We start from the raw sequence: 17,807 nt of genomic DNA, 5'->3' as shown, positions 1-17,807 counted from the left end.
TATGTGGAGACAGCCGGCTGCCGCGCATCCTTAGCTCTGCTCTGCACCCGGCTAAGGAACAGTATCTGGCTGTTGGTGTTTCTTCCTGCCATTTCCTTTGGCATTCTGTTTGTATCTGAAGGACGATGTCTTCCTCACAGAGCTTTGCCCACCTTCTTCTTTCTCCTTTATCTCTTTTCTAGACACAGTAGCCAACAGCTTACGCATCTCTCTGTGTGGTTTACATATCTGTTTTGTCCCCATTACGACAGATACTTGAATACCCCATGTGTCTACAAAACATCCACTTTTCCTCTGGATGATTCAAAAGTGGGCTCCAACTCTCACCAGGTTCACCTTTAGTTTAAAAAAAATCTATGAAAAACATTTTCAGAACCTGTTGTAAACTTGCTTGCTATGTTTCTGGAAGTCTAGAGGTACAAGCAGAGAGGTGTGTTTAAGCCACTTCCAGGATTTTTCTGCACTAATCAGAAGATCAACTATAACATTATTCTCTTGAACAGTGTTACCAGGAAGTAGACTCAAGCCCCAATATACAATTTTATGTGACATATGCATCATTTCCAAGCATGCTCGATAGCGGTGACCTAATGCTGCATGCAGACTATGCCAAGGAAGCAGCAGCTTCCTTTCTTTCTAAAAGACTCTAGGAAAGCCAAAGATAAGAAATTAAAGCTGGTGGGAGGGGCGAGGCATGTGCCTGCAGTCCAAACATCAGGAGACACAGGCAGAAGATCACGAATTCAAGATTTGGGCTAAATGGTGAGACCTGTCTCCTCGCCCCCTCCCCCCCCCACTTTCTGCTTAGTAAGTAAAAGGGCAAGTAGCTAAGTATCTGACATAGAATTCACTGACTCAAAGTCTCTGACTTCTGATGGTTTAGCTCATCTGCCTTGTAACGATGGAGACACGACACACATTAGCAGGCACCAACTGGGACTTTTAATGTGCTTACTTTCCTGGATTAGCAGTACATCATCCCATCCTCATGGCCGGAGAGCTACAGTGGCCAATACTATACATCTTACCCAGTCCTGGATCACACACGATTGAACCACCTCCCTCACAGTGGGCTGCGCTGCTGAGATGGCATGGTTGATAGTCAGGTAGATAGATGTTCTCTTCCACTTGGGATATTCTCAGCTTATGACATGGTTCTTGGAACACAGCACCATTATGAGTTGAGGGCCACCTGTGTAGGAAACCTTGGCTTTCTTGACCTTGATGCTATTTCTGTACTCACTGCATGCAAGTCGTCAGTAGGTCTGTCTCCTGATGTAAGAGCAAGTTGGTACCACCAATCTATTCTTGCTGGTGGATCAAGATTAATGTGCGCAAAGTCAGCATAGCCCCTGGGACAGTACCATTGGGCTGCAGGGTGTAGAAAAAAGAGTATAAACAGAAACTTGGATTTCATCAAACCCAAGCCATCCATCACTGAGGATGAACCATCCCTTAGCCTGGGGTTTCTTTCAGATTATGGTATTATAAGTGAAGCAGATGAGAAACCTGATGCACAGTTACAGTATACGTTACCTGTGTGCATCGGAACCACCTGGGGGGGGCGGGGTTGTTACATCTGTATTTATTGTATTTAACCCTAGAATCTCTGGCTTGGCAGTGCGTCGGTTACTTTTCTTGTCCCTGTACCAAAGAGGGAAGAAAGTCTTGTCACAGTGCAGGGGATGCGGGCCATCGTGGGAGAGAAGGCACGGGGGCTGAGCCTGCTTGCTGTGCAGCTGAGAGAGCTGAGGGACTGGCTTTACACATCTCATAGGGTCAGCAAACAGAGAGAGCTCAGACCAGAGATTAGATGAGCAATAATCGTCAAGGTCTGCCCCTAGCAACCCACCTCCTCCTGCTAGGCCAACCTCCTAAGGCTCCACAACCTCTCCAAGCTGTGCCAACAGCTAGAGACATAGTAATGAAATGCCTGGGCCTGGGAGGGCATCTCACATCCGAACCATCAACAAGTAGGCTTGGCACAGGACTTAAGACTCCATTTCTAACCAGTTCCTAGGGGATGCCAGTGGTACAGTTCCAGGGGCCACAATGAGGACCTTGTCCCCATACTAACCTGACCAGAATCGGTGTGAGAAGCAGCTTGTTAGTTGCGTATAAATGCATTCTCCAGCACAACCTTCAAGCTATTCTCTTAGGAGACAATCTGAGCCCATGCTTCCATCTCAGGCACTAATTTCTCCCAAACTCCCCCTTCTCTCCAGTGATGCTAACCAGGGTATGTGAACCTCATCACCTCTAATGACCGTGTTCCTTCCCTGTCATTACAATATGGAGGTTCTTGTTGCCATAGTAATCATGAGTGGGGAGTGAATGACCAGACCTGAGCTTGCTGAGCTTTCCAAAGTGTTCTCGGCTTTACCCAACTCTGACAAATTGTAGAAAATCCCACAATTCTGGTATTTCTCTTCTGGGTGTCTCTCTATATTTATTGTCGAGTTGAGGCTTCCTCAACCTTAGTACTATCACCATTTGAAGTGGATAGTGTTGGAGTCTAGATGGGGTGTACATAGGAAAACTAAATAAAACCATCATGCAATTATAAATATGTTGAGGTTTCAACAAAAGCCCAAACTTGCTTTGGTCTCTATTTCTTATCTATTCATAGTAACTATAGTTATGACCATGTTTTGTTAAATAGAAAGTTTAATAGGATATTTTCATAAACCTTAACTTTTCAAGATAAAGTCTCATGGCAGCTTTTCTCCACTACTTCCTGTGAAGGTCCAGGGTCCACTAAAAAATATGAAAACAGATGTATCTGGATCACCATGCCCGTCAGGCCCATAACCAAAAGCATAGACGCTTTGTGGTATGGCTGACAGCTGGCAAGCCACAGGCACAGGCAGTAGTCTTTCTACTGAAAGGAATGAGGACTCCCCTGCAATGGCTTAGGCCTCATGGACACACAGATGTCACATGGGAAGCTGGAAGGTGCACCTCCAGGTTGACTCACACTGACTCCAGCTTTTCCTGAGTGCAGGAGCTCTGACATTTGCCTTTAGATGCACCCTCCCCTTCTGTGCGACTTTCTCTGCAAACATCTATGTGAGGATCTCAGTAGCTTCTGGGGACCTGGCTCTGCCAGTTAGGCAGACTAGGCTCTGCCATAGACTCCTCATCTCATTTATTTTTAGTCAGTTTGGCAATTGCTCTGTTTGGGCTTCCCTGTGTCACAGCAATATCACGGCTGCTCTGTTTGAATCATTTTGTGTTTTGTGTCAGATAGTGTGTGGTGAGAGAGAAAGGACATGTCACATACTCACTGGCTGCAGGGAGGAACTCTCTTCAGTGCAATGCAAAGATGCTGAATTTCCTGGATGGTGGTGTGCCTTGATTCATGTTGTAGAATTCTGACCTCTGGGTACCATTGAAATCAGAACAGCTATTGTCACCCAGGAGAGAGACCCACAAGATTGGGCCGATTAATGATTTACAGTTGTTAGAAAGAGACCCTGTGGTGGTGTAACTGTGGATGAGTCAACCATGCTCCTGTAACTAACCCCTTATCCACACTCCTGTAAATAGCTTCAGTAGACTCAGTGGTTCACCAAGCTAGACTTGGATGGAATGATTTCTTTGATCCATCATTGGGACAGATAGAAGTGTAGTTCCCAAGAAAAGTCACAACAAATCCATCGTACATTTTAAGGCCAGTCTAATCATTACAGGGAAAATAGATTGTTTAGAGGCAAGAATTAAAGCATAGAGCCAAGAAGGATGGTGACCTGCCGAGGTGGTGGCAGTGTTCTGGAGGAAGTGGGTCATTCCCAATTAATGTCTGAGATAAGAAGCTCTGTCAGGGTTCAAGTGGGTGGCAGGCATCTGGGGAAAGAATCAAAGGCCATGCTTGTTGGTAGGTAACGATGTTGTTCTGTGGGTGATGGAGAAACCTGGGGGAAGAGAAAACACCACACAACAGAGGGAGCCCACAGATAAGATTCTTATGTTGAGGATCAGCCATGAGGATGTCACCTCAGCTATTGACTGTGCATCCATGGACACTCGGAGTAGAAGCCTTGAGTGAGCACATGTGAGCATTACACACCAAATGAGCTATGAGAATGCCCATGAGGGCACAAGTGGGAGAGTGGAGAGAGAGCAGGGGGGCGGGATTATCTCAGTAGCCATTTTCCAGGTGCCAGAAGAGCTGATGTTCCAGAATTTGAGTTCAGGAAAGATAGAAATTTTCCTTGGACATCATCATGGAGGTTACTACTATCTTAGAAAGAGCATTTTCTGGGGGCAGGGGGAGTGAGGAATTCAAGGCAAGAAGCAATTTGAATTGTTTGCTTTGTGAGTAGAGTGGGAGGTTGTACAGATGCCATGCAGTGTGGCCGTGATGGGAACAATGGGATTATTTTACATCATCTGAAAAGCCTGTGACAGTCCACAAATGCTCAATGAATGTATGGAATTGACCTTAATAAATACTGGGCAGCAAAGATGCAGTAATTTAACAAGTGTCTGTGTATGTACTTCCCCTATTCAAATAGAAGTGTTACTATTGAATTCTGTGTATTGGAGGAGTCTAAAAGGAACCTGTCAGGAAGAATGGAGCCACTTGAAGCCACCTGGTACTGGGCTCTGTCTATGAACTCCATGGTTGTTGGACTCTACTCCATGAACCGTCTCCCACCATCACCACTGTAATCAGTCTAGTGCTCAAGGCTTACTGCAGATCCTCCCATGACTATCATTCATTAAAAAACAGGTGGGCACATAGGTATGTCTGCAGGCAGGGTTTTCTGTCTCTCCTACCAGCTCCCAAGTCATGACACAGAGACTCATTGTTAATTATGAAAGCTCGGCAGATAGCTTAGGCTTGTTTCTAACTAGCTCTTATAACTTAAATTAACCCATTTCTATTCATTTGCTTTCTGCCTCGTTGCTTTATCACCTTGATTCTGTACTGCCCATGTTGTTTTCTCTTTGTCTGTCTGGCAACTCTTTGCGACTTTGCCCTTCTTCTTCCCAGTATCCTCTCTGCCCTGAAAATCTTGCCTAGCTATTGGCTGTTCAGCTTTTTATTAAACCAATCTCATTGACAAATCTTGACAGTGTACACAAAGATTATTCCACAACATACGTGGAATATAGGACATTTACTTGATTGATGTGGGAGGACCCAGCCCACCATGGCAGTACCACTCCTGGACAGATGATCCTGGATTGTTTAAGAAAGAAGGCTGAGTAAACCATGGAAAGCAAGCCAGTAAACAGCTTTCTTCCATGATCTCTCCTTCAGTTCCTGCCTCCAGGTTCCTGCCTGTTATGAACCTGGAATTGTAAGCTAAGAAAACTCTTTCCTCCTGTGTTGCTTTTGGTCATGGCATTTATCAAGGCAATAGAAAACAAGCTAGGTCAGAAACTGGTACCAAGGTGTGCCCTAGGCATGGGGTATGCCTACATTGAGGGTGGGTCCTGGTGATAGGTGAGGTCCAGGGAGAAGTGTATCCTAAACCGGGGATGGGCCCAGTTCGGTTGGGGTCTAGGCATGAGTGGGACCTAGGCAGGAACTAAGCTTTGGCCTGGCAGAACTTAGGCCAGGCAAAATCCCTGGGTAAATCTTAGTGGGTGTAATAGATAAAGCAGTGCTGCTAAATTCTAGGCATATGCCCATAAAACTTAAGAAATACCTTAAATGTAACCTGAACAATGGATTCGCGTTGCCTCTGTGCCCAGTACAGCGGATTACCCATTTGTTCTGCGGCCCTGCTGCTTTGCTTGAATCCTGACCTGCAAACTTTGAATGTCACAAACGACTTTATCACAAGGTGGATAAGGAGCTATGCTTTAACCACAGCAGGACTTTCCAGCCAACGTTGCTCATTTACTTAGGCAATGAAGCCCCACGGCATGCAGATTTAAAATGTGAATGCTGGTCTCAAGTGATAGCTGAACGTAGGATATGACAAACAGTGTGTTGCCTGCTCCTTGTATCTCTGCACCCTGGGCACGTTCTTGCCTGTAATCAAGTTCTCTGATAAATGAATTGAGAGAGATATGCTAGTTCCAGAAACACAAGGGGGCTATTTTAGATGTTTAGAATTCTTTAAAACTGTTCTACTGGGCCTTAGAAACAAATGACATAAGACATAACTGTTACACACACACACACACACACACACACACACACACACACACACATACACACACACACATACACACACACACACACACACACACACACACACACACACACACACACACACACACACCAACAGTATTACTGAAAAAGACAGATGCAATGTCAATGTGAGTTATTTCTCTTTTCATTTGGATGAGTAATATCATTCTCTAGTTTTAAAATAAGCCTGTTAGTTTGCAATAACTTGGGTCAAAAAAAAAATCACACTCTGTTGAGAAGCTATCTTGGTGGCCTCAACATGTACAGAAACTCTTGTGCCCCTTTTCCCTGAATTTTGAACCCATGGCAAATTGGGCAAAAAGGAATATACTGTACAGGCTGAGCATCCCTTACCAAATGCTTGGGACCCAAAGTGTTTGAGATCCCAGACATTTTAGATTTGGAACATCTGCCTATGCACAGCCACCCGAGGGATGAGAATTCCCTTGGGCTGTAGCGTGGAGGTAATCATCCATATTAGAGTGGGTTTCATGAGCTAGCATTTTGACTGCAGCCCATCACCTGGGGTCAGTGTTGGAACTTCTCAATGGTTAAGCTGATTCTTAAAAACTCTGGATTCTGGGATTAGGGATGCTCAGCCTTTTGACTGGACTGGCTGTTTAATTTGGCTGATTCCACGCCTTGTATTTTGTTCTGATGCATCTCTGGGCTTTGTTTAGGGCCGGAAGGAGCTCTTTTTGAACACTCAGTGGAGACACCCCTTGTCAGAGCTGACCCATTTGAAGACCTTAGGTAAGGAGTTTGCTTCCAATATAAACACGCTTTCTTACAGCGAACACTGAGTGGGCCTGCAGATGGATGCTCAGTGTCCCCAAATCACTTCTTCCTGCCTCAGTCGCCTTTACTTTTGAGGCTTTCAGCACATAACTAACTGGTTATTACTTATTAGAACCCAAGGCAAGTCCAACCCTGTTGAGTTTAAACTTTGTTATGGTTTCATGGTTTTTCCTCTCTTGTCCTTACTGCCTCTGTTCAGGCTCCATAGGACTGTAGGGGTCTGCTTGTCACACTCAGTCAGAGGGACACTGCTCATTGGACACTGTTTAAAATGCTCTGCTGCTTCTGCATCAGCGACGGGATGACAGGTGTGTGCTCAGAGCTCCCATGGGTAGGGCTGTGCCTGGCAGTTCTCCCCCTTCACAGGCCTCCCCGACCTGAGCATCTACTACCCAGGCTTTTGAACAAACGCTCCCCTCTGAGGGGGGTACCTTCTGTTACATTATCCATCCCTACCCACCTAAAACAAGCCAAAGGCTCATGGAAGAGGACAGTGCCCTACACAGACTTTGAAATTTGAAATCGGCATTCTTGAAAGTGTCTGTTTACTCAAGTAGTAGGTGCCCTCCTGTGTGTGTGTGTGTGTGTGTGTGTGTGTGTGTGTGTGTGTGTGTGTGTGTGTGTGTGTGTGTGTGTGTGTGTGTGTGTTATTCATTAAGGAAAGAATGGTATAAATGCAAGCACAGGATAAATTCATATTTGCAAAAAGTGTTAGAAAGCTTTGGAATCTTTAGTAAAAATCACATCATGTATAATTTCCCCTCAGCCATTTTTAGTGTGCAGTTCAGTGGCGGCGTTAAGTACATGCCAAGCGCTTTTTGAACCATTGCCACAGTCCATCTCCAAAGCCTTTTTTCTCTTTGAACTGAAATTTTACCCCCTTAAGATGGTCTTCATCCTCCCCTCCTGCCTTATCCCTGGTAGCCACCACACACCTTTCTACTTCAGTGGACTTGACTGCCCTCTGCACCTCATGTAAGAGGAATGTACTGTGATTCTGTTGTGACTGTTTCCCTGGGTACAAGGCCCTCAGCCTTTGATGTATTTGTGCATGATGCCTGAATAGTTTTGTACATAAGTTTCCTCTTACAGAGTCTATCTGTAATTCTGGACTGTTGGCTATCACGTATCCACTGTTAATTCCACTAGTACTTTTTATGCCAAAGGCCAAATAATATTTTTGAAATAAATGGTCTATTAGAGTAAGGATGTAGAATGTCCCCCACAGGTCCAAGCATCTCTGCGATGTGCTGACAGGATCCTTTGGGTGTATACTCCGGCATGGTCTAGCTGGGTCATGTGGTCATTTATTTTCAGAACCTCTGTACTAATTTCCGGTGACTGGACTATTTACATTCCTGCCAGCACTGTATGTGTGTTCCTTTTTCTATGTACCTTCACCATCGCTTTCTTTTCTTTCCCCCCACAAGGTCCGATCATTTACTTGTTACTATTTAAGACTTGCATTTTTGACTGGACTCAGTCGTAGAAGCTCTCAGCAAGGACAGTCTAGGTGTTTTGGCAACCTGCTCCTGCAACATTTCTCTGGCTCCCTTCATTTTCTTGGTCAAAAGTTTAGCATGTTCTGCAGCCCCCTATTCATTTTTCTTAGTGTGTTGTTTCTTCAGAGCAACATGTGGGCATCTGTGTTGCTTACAGGACATGCAGGGTAACAAGACACTGAGTCTTTGGTGCCTTGATCCTAGACTTCTTACCTTTTTTATTTAAGGGCTTTCAGACAACATGTCAGCAGACATCATCATCTTAAGAGAGACCAAAAAGTTTTCAGATTCTGCTATCTCTTTTTGGGCCCCAACTGCTGGTGTCCCAGAAGGAGATATTCAGCTTCATCTTGACCCAGTGGACCACCTAGGAAGCACCATGGAAAGGGGACTTTGTTTTCCTTGATCACTGTTCTGGTTGGAATCATATGTAGTTGTGATGCTATTTTAATTTACATTTCTCTTTGGGTGTTGCCTTGGTTTCTTGTCTTGTTTCTGTGATAGACTATCCTGACAAAATCAGCTCAGGGAAGAATAGGTTTGTTTCAGCTCGTAGTTTGGGAAGTTGGGGCCACAGATGCCTGAAGTAGTTGGTCTGATTGTACCTACCCACAATTAGGAAGAGGAGAGGAGCAGATGGCTTTGCTCAGCTTCCTGGATTCTTTGTATCGCCTAGGATCCACCCCAGGGAATGATGTCATGTTCAGTGAGCAGATCTCCCCACCTCAATTAACCTAATCAAGATAATCCCACAGGCATGCTCACAACTGCCTGTAAGTCCAACTCCAGGGGATCGAATCCCCTCCTTTGGCATCCTGAGGAAACCATATACATGGCAAACAGACAGACAGATAGGCACGCACAACCCTTCCCCCAACAACTCATCTTACTGGGTAAGAAAGTAGGTGTGTGGGCTAGAGAGATGGCTCAGCAGTTAAGAGCACTGCTGCTCTTTCAAAGGACCTGGGTTCAATTCCCAGTACCTACATGCTAGCTCACAACTGTCTGTAATCTCAGACCTAGGGGGATCTGATGCTCTTTTCTAGCTCTGCAGACACTGCACTAATATATGTGTATTCATAATCATGAACACACACTCATAATTTACATTAAAAACAATATCTTTAAAGATATGATTCACTGTGGAACATTTGATTTTATATGAACAACCTACTTTTCTTTCTTTTTTTAAATACTTTTCATTTATCTCACTGATCTGTATGATGTGGGGGTGGGTGTATTTTAACATAAGTGGGGATATTAGTGACTAACTGGGACCAGCAGGTCATGCTTGGGTGACAGGACCCTAAGGCAGCTGGCCAGAGATGAGAAAATAAAGAATATAGAAAAGTTGGAACCAGGAAATTCTGCATACACTGATGGTTTATGCCAAGCAAGTTGATGAGAAGTGCAGTCCCTTATATACAGTTTGCAGGAGGGTGTGGGTAGGACAGAGAGCAAAACACTGTCATCAGATGGGATGAGGTCAGCAGCAAGCTAATCAAGCAGGGTTGCACAAGGAGAACACATGTATCTCAAGAATGTCACACACGGAGCACGCAGCAGCCTGGAATTGATAACTCGGGTCTCTTCAGGGAGAAAGGCCAAGTTCCCAGAACGGAAACCTTAACTCCTTAAAGACCCTGTTCCCAGCACTGGAGCAGACCTTGGCAAGTCTGCCCCTTGGCAAGGATACAGAACTAGGTTCCCTTTATCTTTCATGGGGGCTCTGAGAACACCTGGGATCTACCTTGATCTCAGCAGGAGACCGTCTTCAGTCCCAGGGGCCCTGCTCCTTTGGTGATTCTGGAGAACCCAGTGTATGTCAACCTCATTCTCTGGAGGTGCTTCTGCCTTTACTTCTGCCCTCGGACTCCTTGGGAGAACAGGAATAGGATTCTGTGTGTCAGTGAACGTGGCTGAAAAAAGCGTCTTTCGTTTTCATGGATCTTCAGCTGGAGTTCCACGTGCCCCTTAGGTGGGTTTACAGCCACAATCCTCAGTGGCCTCATCAACAGGAGTCACGGGTATTTCATTTGAAAATTGTGGCGGGTGTCTCAATATGCTGCCTGGCCTCTGCATGAGAATTTTAATTTAACAAACCCCGCTGCTGAATGTTACCAAACGCATAGCTCAGTGAGCTCTCAAATCACCGTGTCATGATTTTGAAAATCTCAGTCTTGCACTTGAAAGTGTGCAAAGTCCTCTGCATTTCTGTTTTATTTTATGTATGCAAAGTATTAAATCCTTGGACTTCACTGGAATGCCGAAGACTCCATGCCGCACTGGCACCATTGCAGAGCCTTCCCCTAAAGCCACCCCACTCCTCACCTCCCTGGCATTGTAATGTTTTGGAACATGCTTTATCTGCACTTAGTAACCTATCTTAGGGAACAGACCCATCTTCACTTCTTCACTGAAGCTGTCAAGGTCAGGCGGGATTTGTCTGAAATGCAGCAGGCCCATAGGAGCTGCCTCAGTGTTTTTTCTCCGGCAAGAAAAATGCAGGTCACAGCAGAGCACCAGTGACCCAGACACGTGGACAAGCAGATGGAGTAAGCAGGAGAAGATTCACCAGCGCTCACACAAATGAAGCCAGACCGAATTAGACCAATCACCTCCATAGATGTCCTTTAGGGGTATGTTCATTTGCAAAGCAAGATTTCAACCTATGCAGGACTCAGATTTTACATGCTCTGATAACTGAACGAAAGTGAAATTTTGTCTTGTGTTATCCACAGTGATGGAGGGGCAGGGTGCCGAAAGAGGCTGATGGGAAGTGAAAATGATCAGAGCACATTGTAAGTGTGCAAAATGACATAGCAAAACCCACTACTTTGTGCAATTAAGACATGCTAATTAAATGTAGGAATTAAAAAAAAAGACAGAAATTTCCAATCTAACATGTATCCATCTGATTTAAAAGTCTCTCCAGGGCTGGGGCAAAGGTTCAAAGGTCAAGTGCTTGCTCAGCGTGCATGAGGTCCTGGGTTTCACCCCTAGCACTGAAAACACGCCACCAAATCCATTCCTAGGGCCTTTGTGAGGCTGTGCCACACCTTCCTGATCCTCACGTGGTCAGTGCTACCCCACAGCCGGCACAGTCCCTGAATGGCCCAGCTTTGCCTTGCCTGCTGTCCCTCTGCCTGGTCTGAGCTGAGATGTTTCTGTGAAATCAGGTTTGTAGCTGTGCGGCTGGACCATCCACCAACAACTGCATTGTGCCCCCTGGTGGAATCCATCCTTTTCCAGGTGGAGGCAAACACGAGATACTTTCTGGCACATATATTTATGGTTTGTTCTTACGTTTGGTCCAACCCCAGGAGAGCCTGATCTACTGTACTGAAGCCAAGCCGGGTGGGGCCAGCAGGCATCCTGTCTCCTGACCTCATCACTTCGGTGTTAAAAAAAAAAAAAATACTCCCAGTTACCCTCAGATCTGGCTGAACTTAAAGAGACTTTGAAGGGGTGGGGGGGGGGGCAGCTGGGGAGATAGCTATCAGTAAAGCATCAGGCAAGACAACGTGAGTTCAATCCCCAAAACTGCATCAAAGAACCAGTCACAGTGGCCTGTGTGCCTGTAACCGCAGTAATGAGGAAGTGGCGGGGACATCCGAGGCATCCTGGCCACCCAGCCTTCCCTAGTCAGTGAGCTCTAGACCAATGAAAAGTGAACTGTTCCTAAGGACCAACACCAAAGGTTGTCAGCTGGTTACCACCTTCATGTGCACACATGCTCCCTACTGTGTGTTAAGAGTGTGCCATCATGAGAGCATACACATGTGCACACACACACACACACACACACACACACACACTAAACAAACAAACAATTTTAAAAGATTTTATTTTTTAAGAAGTGAAAGCTAGGCCAAACATTTTCTGCTCTCATGGGAACATGTAGCAAATAATTTTCCTTAAATCTTTCTCCCTTCCTCTTCCCCAGGATTTTGTAAATTAACTAAGTGCTATCATTGTTTAAGCTGTTCACCAATGGCAGTTCCTTCTGCAGGGTCATCTGCACAAGATTACAGCTGTCTGCCGACTGTACCCGTGGACAGAGGACACTAAGTCCATAGGCTGTCACTTGTGGGGTGCTTATTTCTTTGCTACGCACTGTGTTGGTTAGTTGTTGTCAACTTGACACACACTAGAGTCGCCTGGGAAGAGGGACCCTCAATGGAGAAACTGCTTTCATTCGACCGACCTGTGAACAGTTGTGTGGGGCATTTTCTTGACTGATGATTGATTTGGGAAGACCCAGCCCACTGTGGGCGTGCCATCCCTGGGCAGATGGCCTTGGACTATGTAAGACAGCAGGCTGAGCAAGCCATGGAAAGCGAGCCGGCGAGCAGCATTTCTCCATGGCTCTGCTTGAGTTCCTGCCTTGAGTTCCTGCTCTGGCTTCCCTCAGTGATAGACTGTACACTGTAAACTGAAATAAACCTCTTCTTCCCCTAGTTGCTTGTGGTGAGTGTTTCATCACAGCTATAGAGAACAAACTAGAACACTCATTATTTCTGGATGTATGAGTACAGAGCACGTCAACATTCACGAGTGACATCCAGTTTCTTGGAGAGTCTGCATCCCTTGTTCGCTGCCCTTTCTATATTAAGCCATGTGCTGAAGGTTTGTGGGGTAGTTTATTTTCCTCCTTCAGTCTGCTGGTCCTTCTTGGCCCAGAACTGCTCACCTGGAGCCATCCTCCTGCCTCACGCTTCTGAGTAGCTTGAGCTCAGAAGCATCTTACTGCTGTGCCCAGCTCAAGGGTGACTTTTAACATTTTTCCCTCATTTCAGGTTAGAATCCCCAACCCGGAGTCTAAGCATGGATGCCCCAAGGGGGGTTCACATTAAAGCTCACACTGGGAAAATGGAGGCCCTTTCTCAAATGGACATCGTCTTGCAGAGTAGTGACGGAGTGGTGAGTATGTGCTGCTGAGGCATCTGAGTGTGGCATCCACCAGGGCATGAGGATGCAAGCCTTCTGCTGGCTTGTACTGAAACATGATGAAAGGCATAGCATAGCCAGTGTGGGAAGGACTGAGTTCAGGTAAGGACTGGGGAAGGGCACAGAAGATTAGATTCATGCCACAGTGAGCTCACTTTTGTACACTGGCATCTGCAGCACCAAATCACTCATTATTTTCCATTGTGAAAAAGCGCTGCAGACTTTCAGGACATGCAGACACCAATTTTTGCATTTCCTAGTGACTCAGTGTTTCACAGCATGGCTATGGTTGGGGTTATGTACAAATGACAAGTGTCCCCTGTTGTTGCCCAGAGCACTATGCTTGCTTGCACAGAATTTAGTGCAAAATAAAATGAATGAAGAAAAGAAACATTTTTCCAAAGGTCAACTACAGTAAGGTTCCTTTCTGGGACTCAAGTCCAGAATGACAGTATAGCAGATATACACCTAATAATAGAAGGCAAAAGCTCAGCTTCAGTCAGTGGGGAAACCAGGCACTCCAGACTATCTATGGAGTCCACAGTGAGGTGACAGGTTGGAGGAGAAGCTGACTGTAGTCATTACAGTGATACTGCACAGATTGGGACCTTGCTTCTATGTTCAAACAATGCACAGATTTACAAAGTCTCTTAAACAGACCTGCCAGAATGTCCTTTTGATGTGTAAGTCGAGCTGTGTGCTCTTGTGCTCCTGCTTCCTGGGTGTGTGTGTGGAGTGTTGTCCTAAGTCACTAGCACAGTGGGGGTACATGGTTAAGCGCTCCCTCCCCAGCTCTGCCCCAGGCTTGCCCCAGGAACAGTCAGCAGAAACTATAAAGCATGGTATAAGGAGTGCAGGGCACAGGAAAACCCAGAAGCCTGGGCCCTGTTGGTCACCAGTCCTCGAATTCAAACAGGGATTTGAGTTCTGGAAAGTTCGCTGGCCCTATGCCTGTCTCATTAGACAAATGGAGGAACTGTTTGCTTAATTGTGTCTTGTGGTCTGAAGGCACTAGTGTAGCATTTTGAAATGATGTTCATTTAAGAGGAACAGGAAAATGTAGTTGAGATGCACCTAAAGACAGTCATGAGAAGCCACTCTGGGTATATGGACAGAAGCCAGTCAATGATCACCCACAGGGAAGACATGAAAGTCATCTACAAACTGAAACTTAGAAGCTTATGAGATCCAGAGCTGGCAAAGTCAGAGATGAAGTCAGGGATACTGACATCTTAACATGGAGACACGGTGTCACCACACACTGCACAAGGCTTCAGTTACTATGGAGACACGGTGTCACCACACACTGCACAAGGCTTCAGTTACTATGGAGACACGGTGTCACCACACACTGCACAAGGCTTCAGTTACTATGGAGACATGGTGTCACCACACACAGCTTCAGTTACTATGGAGACACGGTGTCACCACACACTGCACAAGGCTTCAGTTACTATGGAGACACGGTGTCACCACACACTGCACAAGGCTTCAGTTACTATAGAGACACAGTGTCACCACACACTGCACAAGGCTTCAGTTACTATGGAGACACGGTGTCACCACACACTGCACAAAGCTTCAAGTTTTAAATGGTCGTATTTCCTTCTGTGACTCAGGCAGCATTTTTTCAGGTAGCACACAGTGGAACTTACAATTCCAGTTGCCCTTCTCCATGAGTAGGAGCTGGACACAGGGAGGACAGATGTCTGGACTCCAGCCTAACATGGCGAACAGAGAAACAGTGTGGGCTATCAGTGGAGGAAAAGAAACGACTGGACAAATTAACCTACTAACTACAAGACAGGAAAGGGCAGAAGGGCCAGTAACAGCCTCCCGGGAAGAGCAAGCACTGGAAGAATCCCTGGCATGGCACAGTGCCCGCTGGGTTGCCTCTGCTCTGCCGCGATGCAAGGCCACACAGTGCAAGGTGTCTGCCCTGCAGCCAGCAGTGCCCTAACAGCCCATTAGGAGATGGGAATTCATGGACGAGAGCTGTAGGAATCAAAGAGAGTGCTAAGCTGGCTGACAATGAAGACACTATGCCAGCCTACAAAGCTCTGAAACTTCTTTTGAATGAGTGAATGTTGGGAGAAAGGGGCAAGCTGCTCAAGGCGACTGTTCTCATGTCCTTAGCAGAGTGGTTCCCCTGCCTCATCAATGGCTCTTTCTTAGGTTCCTATTTAACAAACCCGGTGGTTTCCATGGTGCTTGCCCCGGCTTCAGTCTTGAGGCCTACTGCATTCAGCACTTGGTAGAAGACAGAAGGGTGTCAAATAATGGCAAGAGTTTAGGGAAATAGTTGGCAGCTAGTAAGGAGAATTCGGTTGTCTCTCCTAGGAAACAAATCACAGATAAAGTCAGGATAAAGTCGGACATCCACAAGCAAAAATAAAGATGATCCCATTTCTGTGGACTGCTTGTTATCCCAATGGGAAGGAGACAATTTAGCATAAGCTCCACAGGATCACAGTATGAACTGGCATAACAATTCTGTCAGTTTTGTCAGATAACTTCAAAAGACATTGTTTTTTAGGAGTGTGTAGTTGGTTGTTTTTACTTTTCTTTGGGGGCCCTCCACCCAGCTCCCAAATAAATACACAGAGTCTGATTCTTACTTATGAATGCCCGGCCTTAACTTGGCTTGTTTCTAGCCAGCTCTTCTTAACTTAAATTATGCCATCTGCCTTTTGGTTCTGGGCTTTTATCTTTATCTATTCTATATACTTTTGTTTACTTCTTACTCTGTGACTGGCTGTATAGCTGGGTGGCTGGTCCTAATGTCTTCTTCTTCCTTTTCCTCTTCTGACTCCTCATCTTCTCTTTCCAGATATCTCCTCTTATTTATTCTCTCCATCTGCCAGCATGCCTATCCTTTCTCCTGCCCAGCTATTGGCCATTCAGCTCTTTATTAGACCAATTAGGTGTTTTAGACAGATAAAGTATTACAGCTTTACAGAGTTAAACAAATGCAGCATAAAAGAATGCCACACATCTTTGCATCGCTAAACAAATATTTCACAACATTAAACGAGTATAACATATCTTCAACTATATTCCACAACAGGAGGGAAGCAACGCAGAATAGAAAAGCAATCTAGTTTGCTGAACCAATGGTAAAACAATTGGTCAGTTTTACCAGCTGGGGAGTAGAAGAAAATATGGCCTCTCTACACATTGGAGGAGCGTGTCAGCCCAGCCTGCACAAAGAATGGAAGAGGTCATTTTGAGAGGACTCAAGTACAGGCAGGACCCAGCTGCTCGGTACCCAGCTGCTTGGTACCCAGCTTGCATTCAACGGGAGGAAACCATCTTTCTAGAATATGCTGGGATTTCCCTTGGTGCTCTCTGTTCCTCCTTCCTCATGTCTCACATTCTCCCAAACAGCTGGTGCTTGATGCTGAAACTGTGGGTTTGCCCAAGCTGAAGCAGGGGACACCGGGTCCCTCTGGCAGCTCTACAGGGTCCTATGAGATTTGCGTGTGTCCTGATGGGAAGCTGTACCTGTCTACGGCTGCTGAGGCCACCACCTGCGCGGAACACAGCCACATCTGTCTCTGATCACTACCTCTTGTACAGAGCACGATGTCGTCTTGATGAGCGGAGAGCTGTGGCCTCAGCCTTCATGTCCATGGCAGCTGGATGGCAGCTGGAGGCTCACTGCTAAAGCACTTAGATGCATGAAGGCGGAGAGGGGTGTGTGCCAACAGAACTGTTGGGCCCAATCTGCCTGGTTTTGGAACGGCACGAAGAAATGTCAAGAACTTATTCACTGGATTTTCATCTTTCTATTCTCCCGTGTTGAACTGCTGTCTGGAAACAGGTTATAGTGCTCGGCTATCTCCTCACGTGCACACAGCTGGCTGGTGGGTTCTAAAATGCCCCAACTCTGCACAGCCCTTCCTTAACATTGAACCTCAAGTGCTCCCTTTAGCCAAGTATAGTGTGTGAGGTTTTACCAAGAGATCTCCAGGGTTTGAAGGGAATTTGAGGTTGATGGGCTTTCAATATATAGTTAAGGAAAGAAACCATACAAAATTAGTCATGCTTTTTATATACATACCAGCAATAAAAATTACATTTTTTTCAGACCAGAGTTTAAAAGTGTCTTACTTTCTTTAATCTCACAACTCTCCAGGGTAGGTATTAATTTTCCTCATATTATTTATGACAAAGACTCAGGCCAGTCAGTCATAAGGCACAGGGTCCCAGGTAACTACTGAGATTAACTCAAAATGTGACCCTAAAATTGTATGGCCATTTTCATTTGGAGAACTCTGATATAACTCACTCCACCCAAAACACCAACTATGGCAGCTGTACGCATAGATGTATAATGTTAATTTGACAGATTTAGAAGGTGCCAAGGGCTTTTGTCTCTAGGATCAGAGGGATCAATGGCTCCA

General features: G+C 45.7%; 1 protein-coding gene across 3 annotated transcripts in view; it reads left to right on the top strand.

Moving 5' to 3' along the window:
- The window catches only part of Sgcg (sarcoglycan gamma), a 69,547-nt gene extending 51,968 nt beyond the window's left edge, over positions 1-17,579 (top strand). For all 3 annotated transcript variants that reach the window (XM_036199589.1, XM_036199588.1, XM_036199587.1), the window contains exons 6-8: positions 6,832-6,904; positions 13,251-13,374; positions 16,789-17,579. In XM_036199589.1, the coding sequence (XP_036055482.1) occupies positions 6,832-6,904; positions 13,251-13,374; positions 16,789-16,962 (371 nt within the window). In that variant the 3' untranslated portion in view covers positions 16,963-17,579. The remainder of the gene's footprint in view (positions 1-6,831; positions 6,905-13,250; positions 13,375-16,788) is intronic.
- Positions 17,580-17,807: the final 228 nt, after the last annotated feature.

Source organism: Onychomys torridus, chromosome 9 (genome assembly GCF_903995425.1).
Source record: "Onychomys torridus chromosome 9, mOncTor1.1, whole genome shotgun sequence".
Classification (NCBI taxonomy): Eukaryota; Metazoa; Chordata; class Mammalia; order Rodentia; family Cricetidae; genus Onychomys; species Onychomys torridus.
The sequence above is the reverse complement of the archived record's forward strand: the minus strand, read 5'-3'. Positions and strand labels throughout refer to the sequence as shown.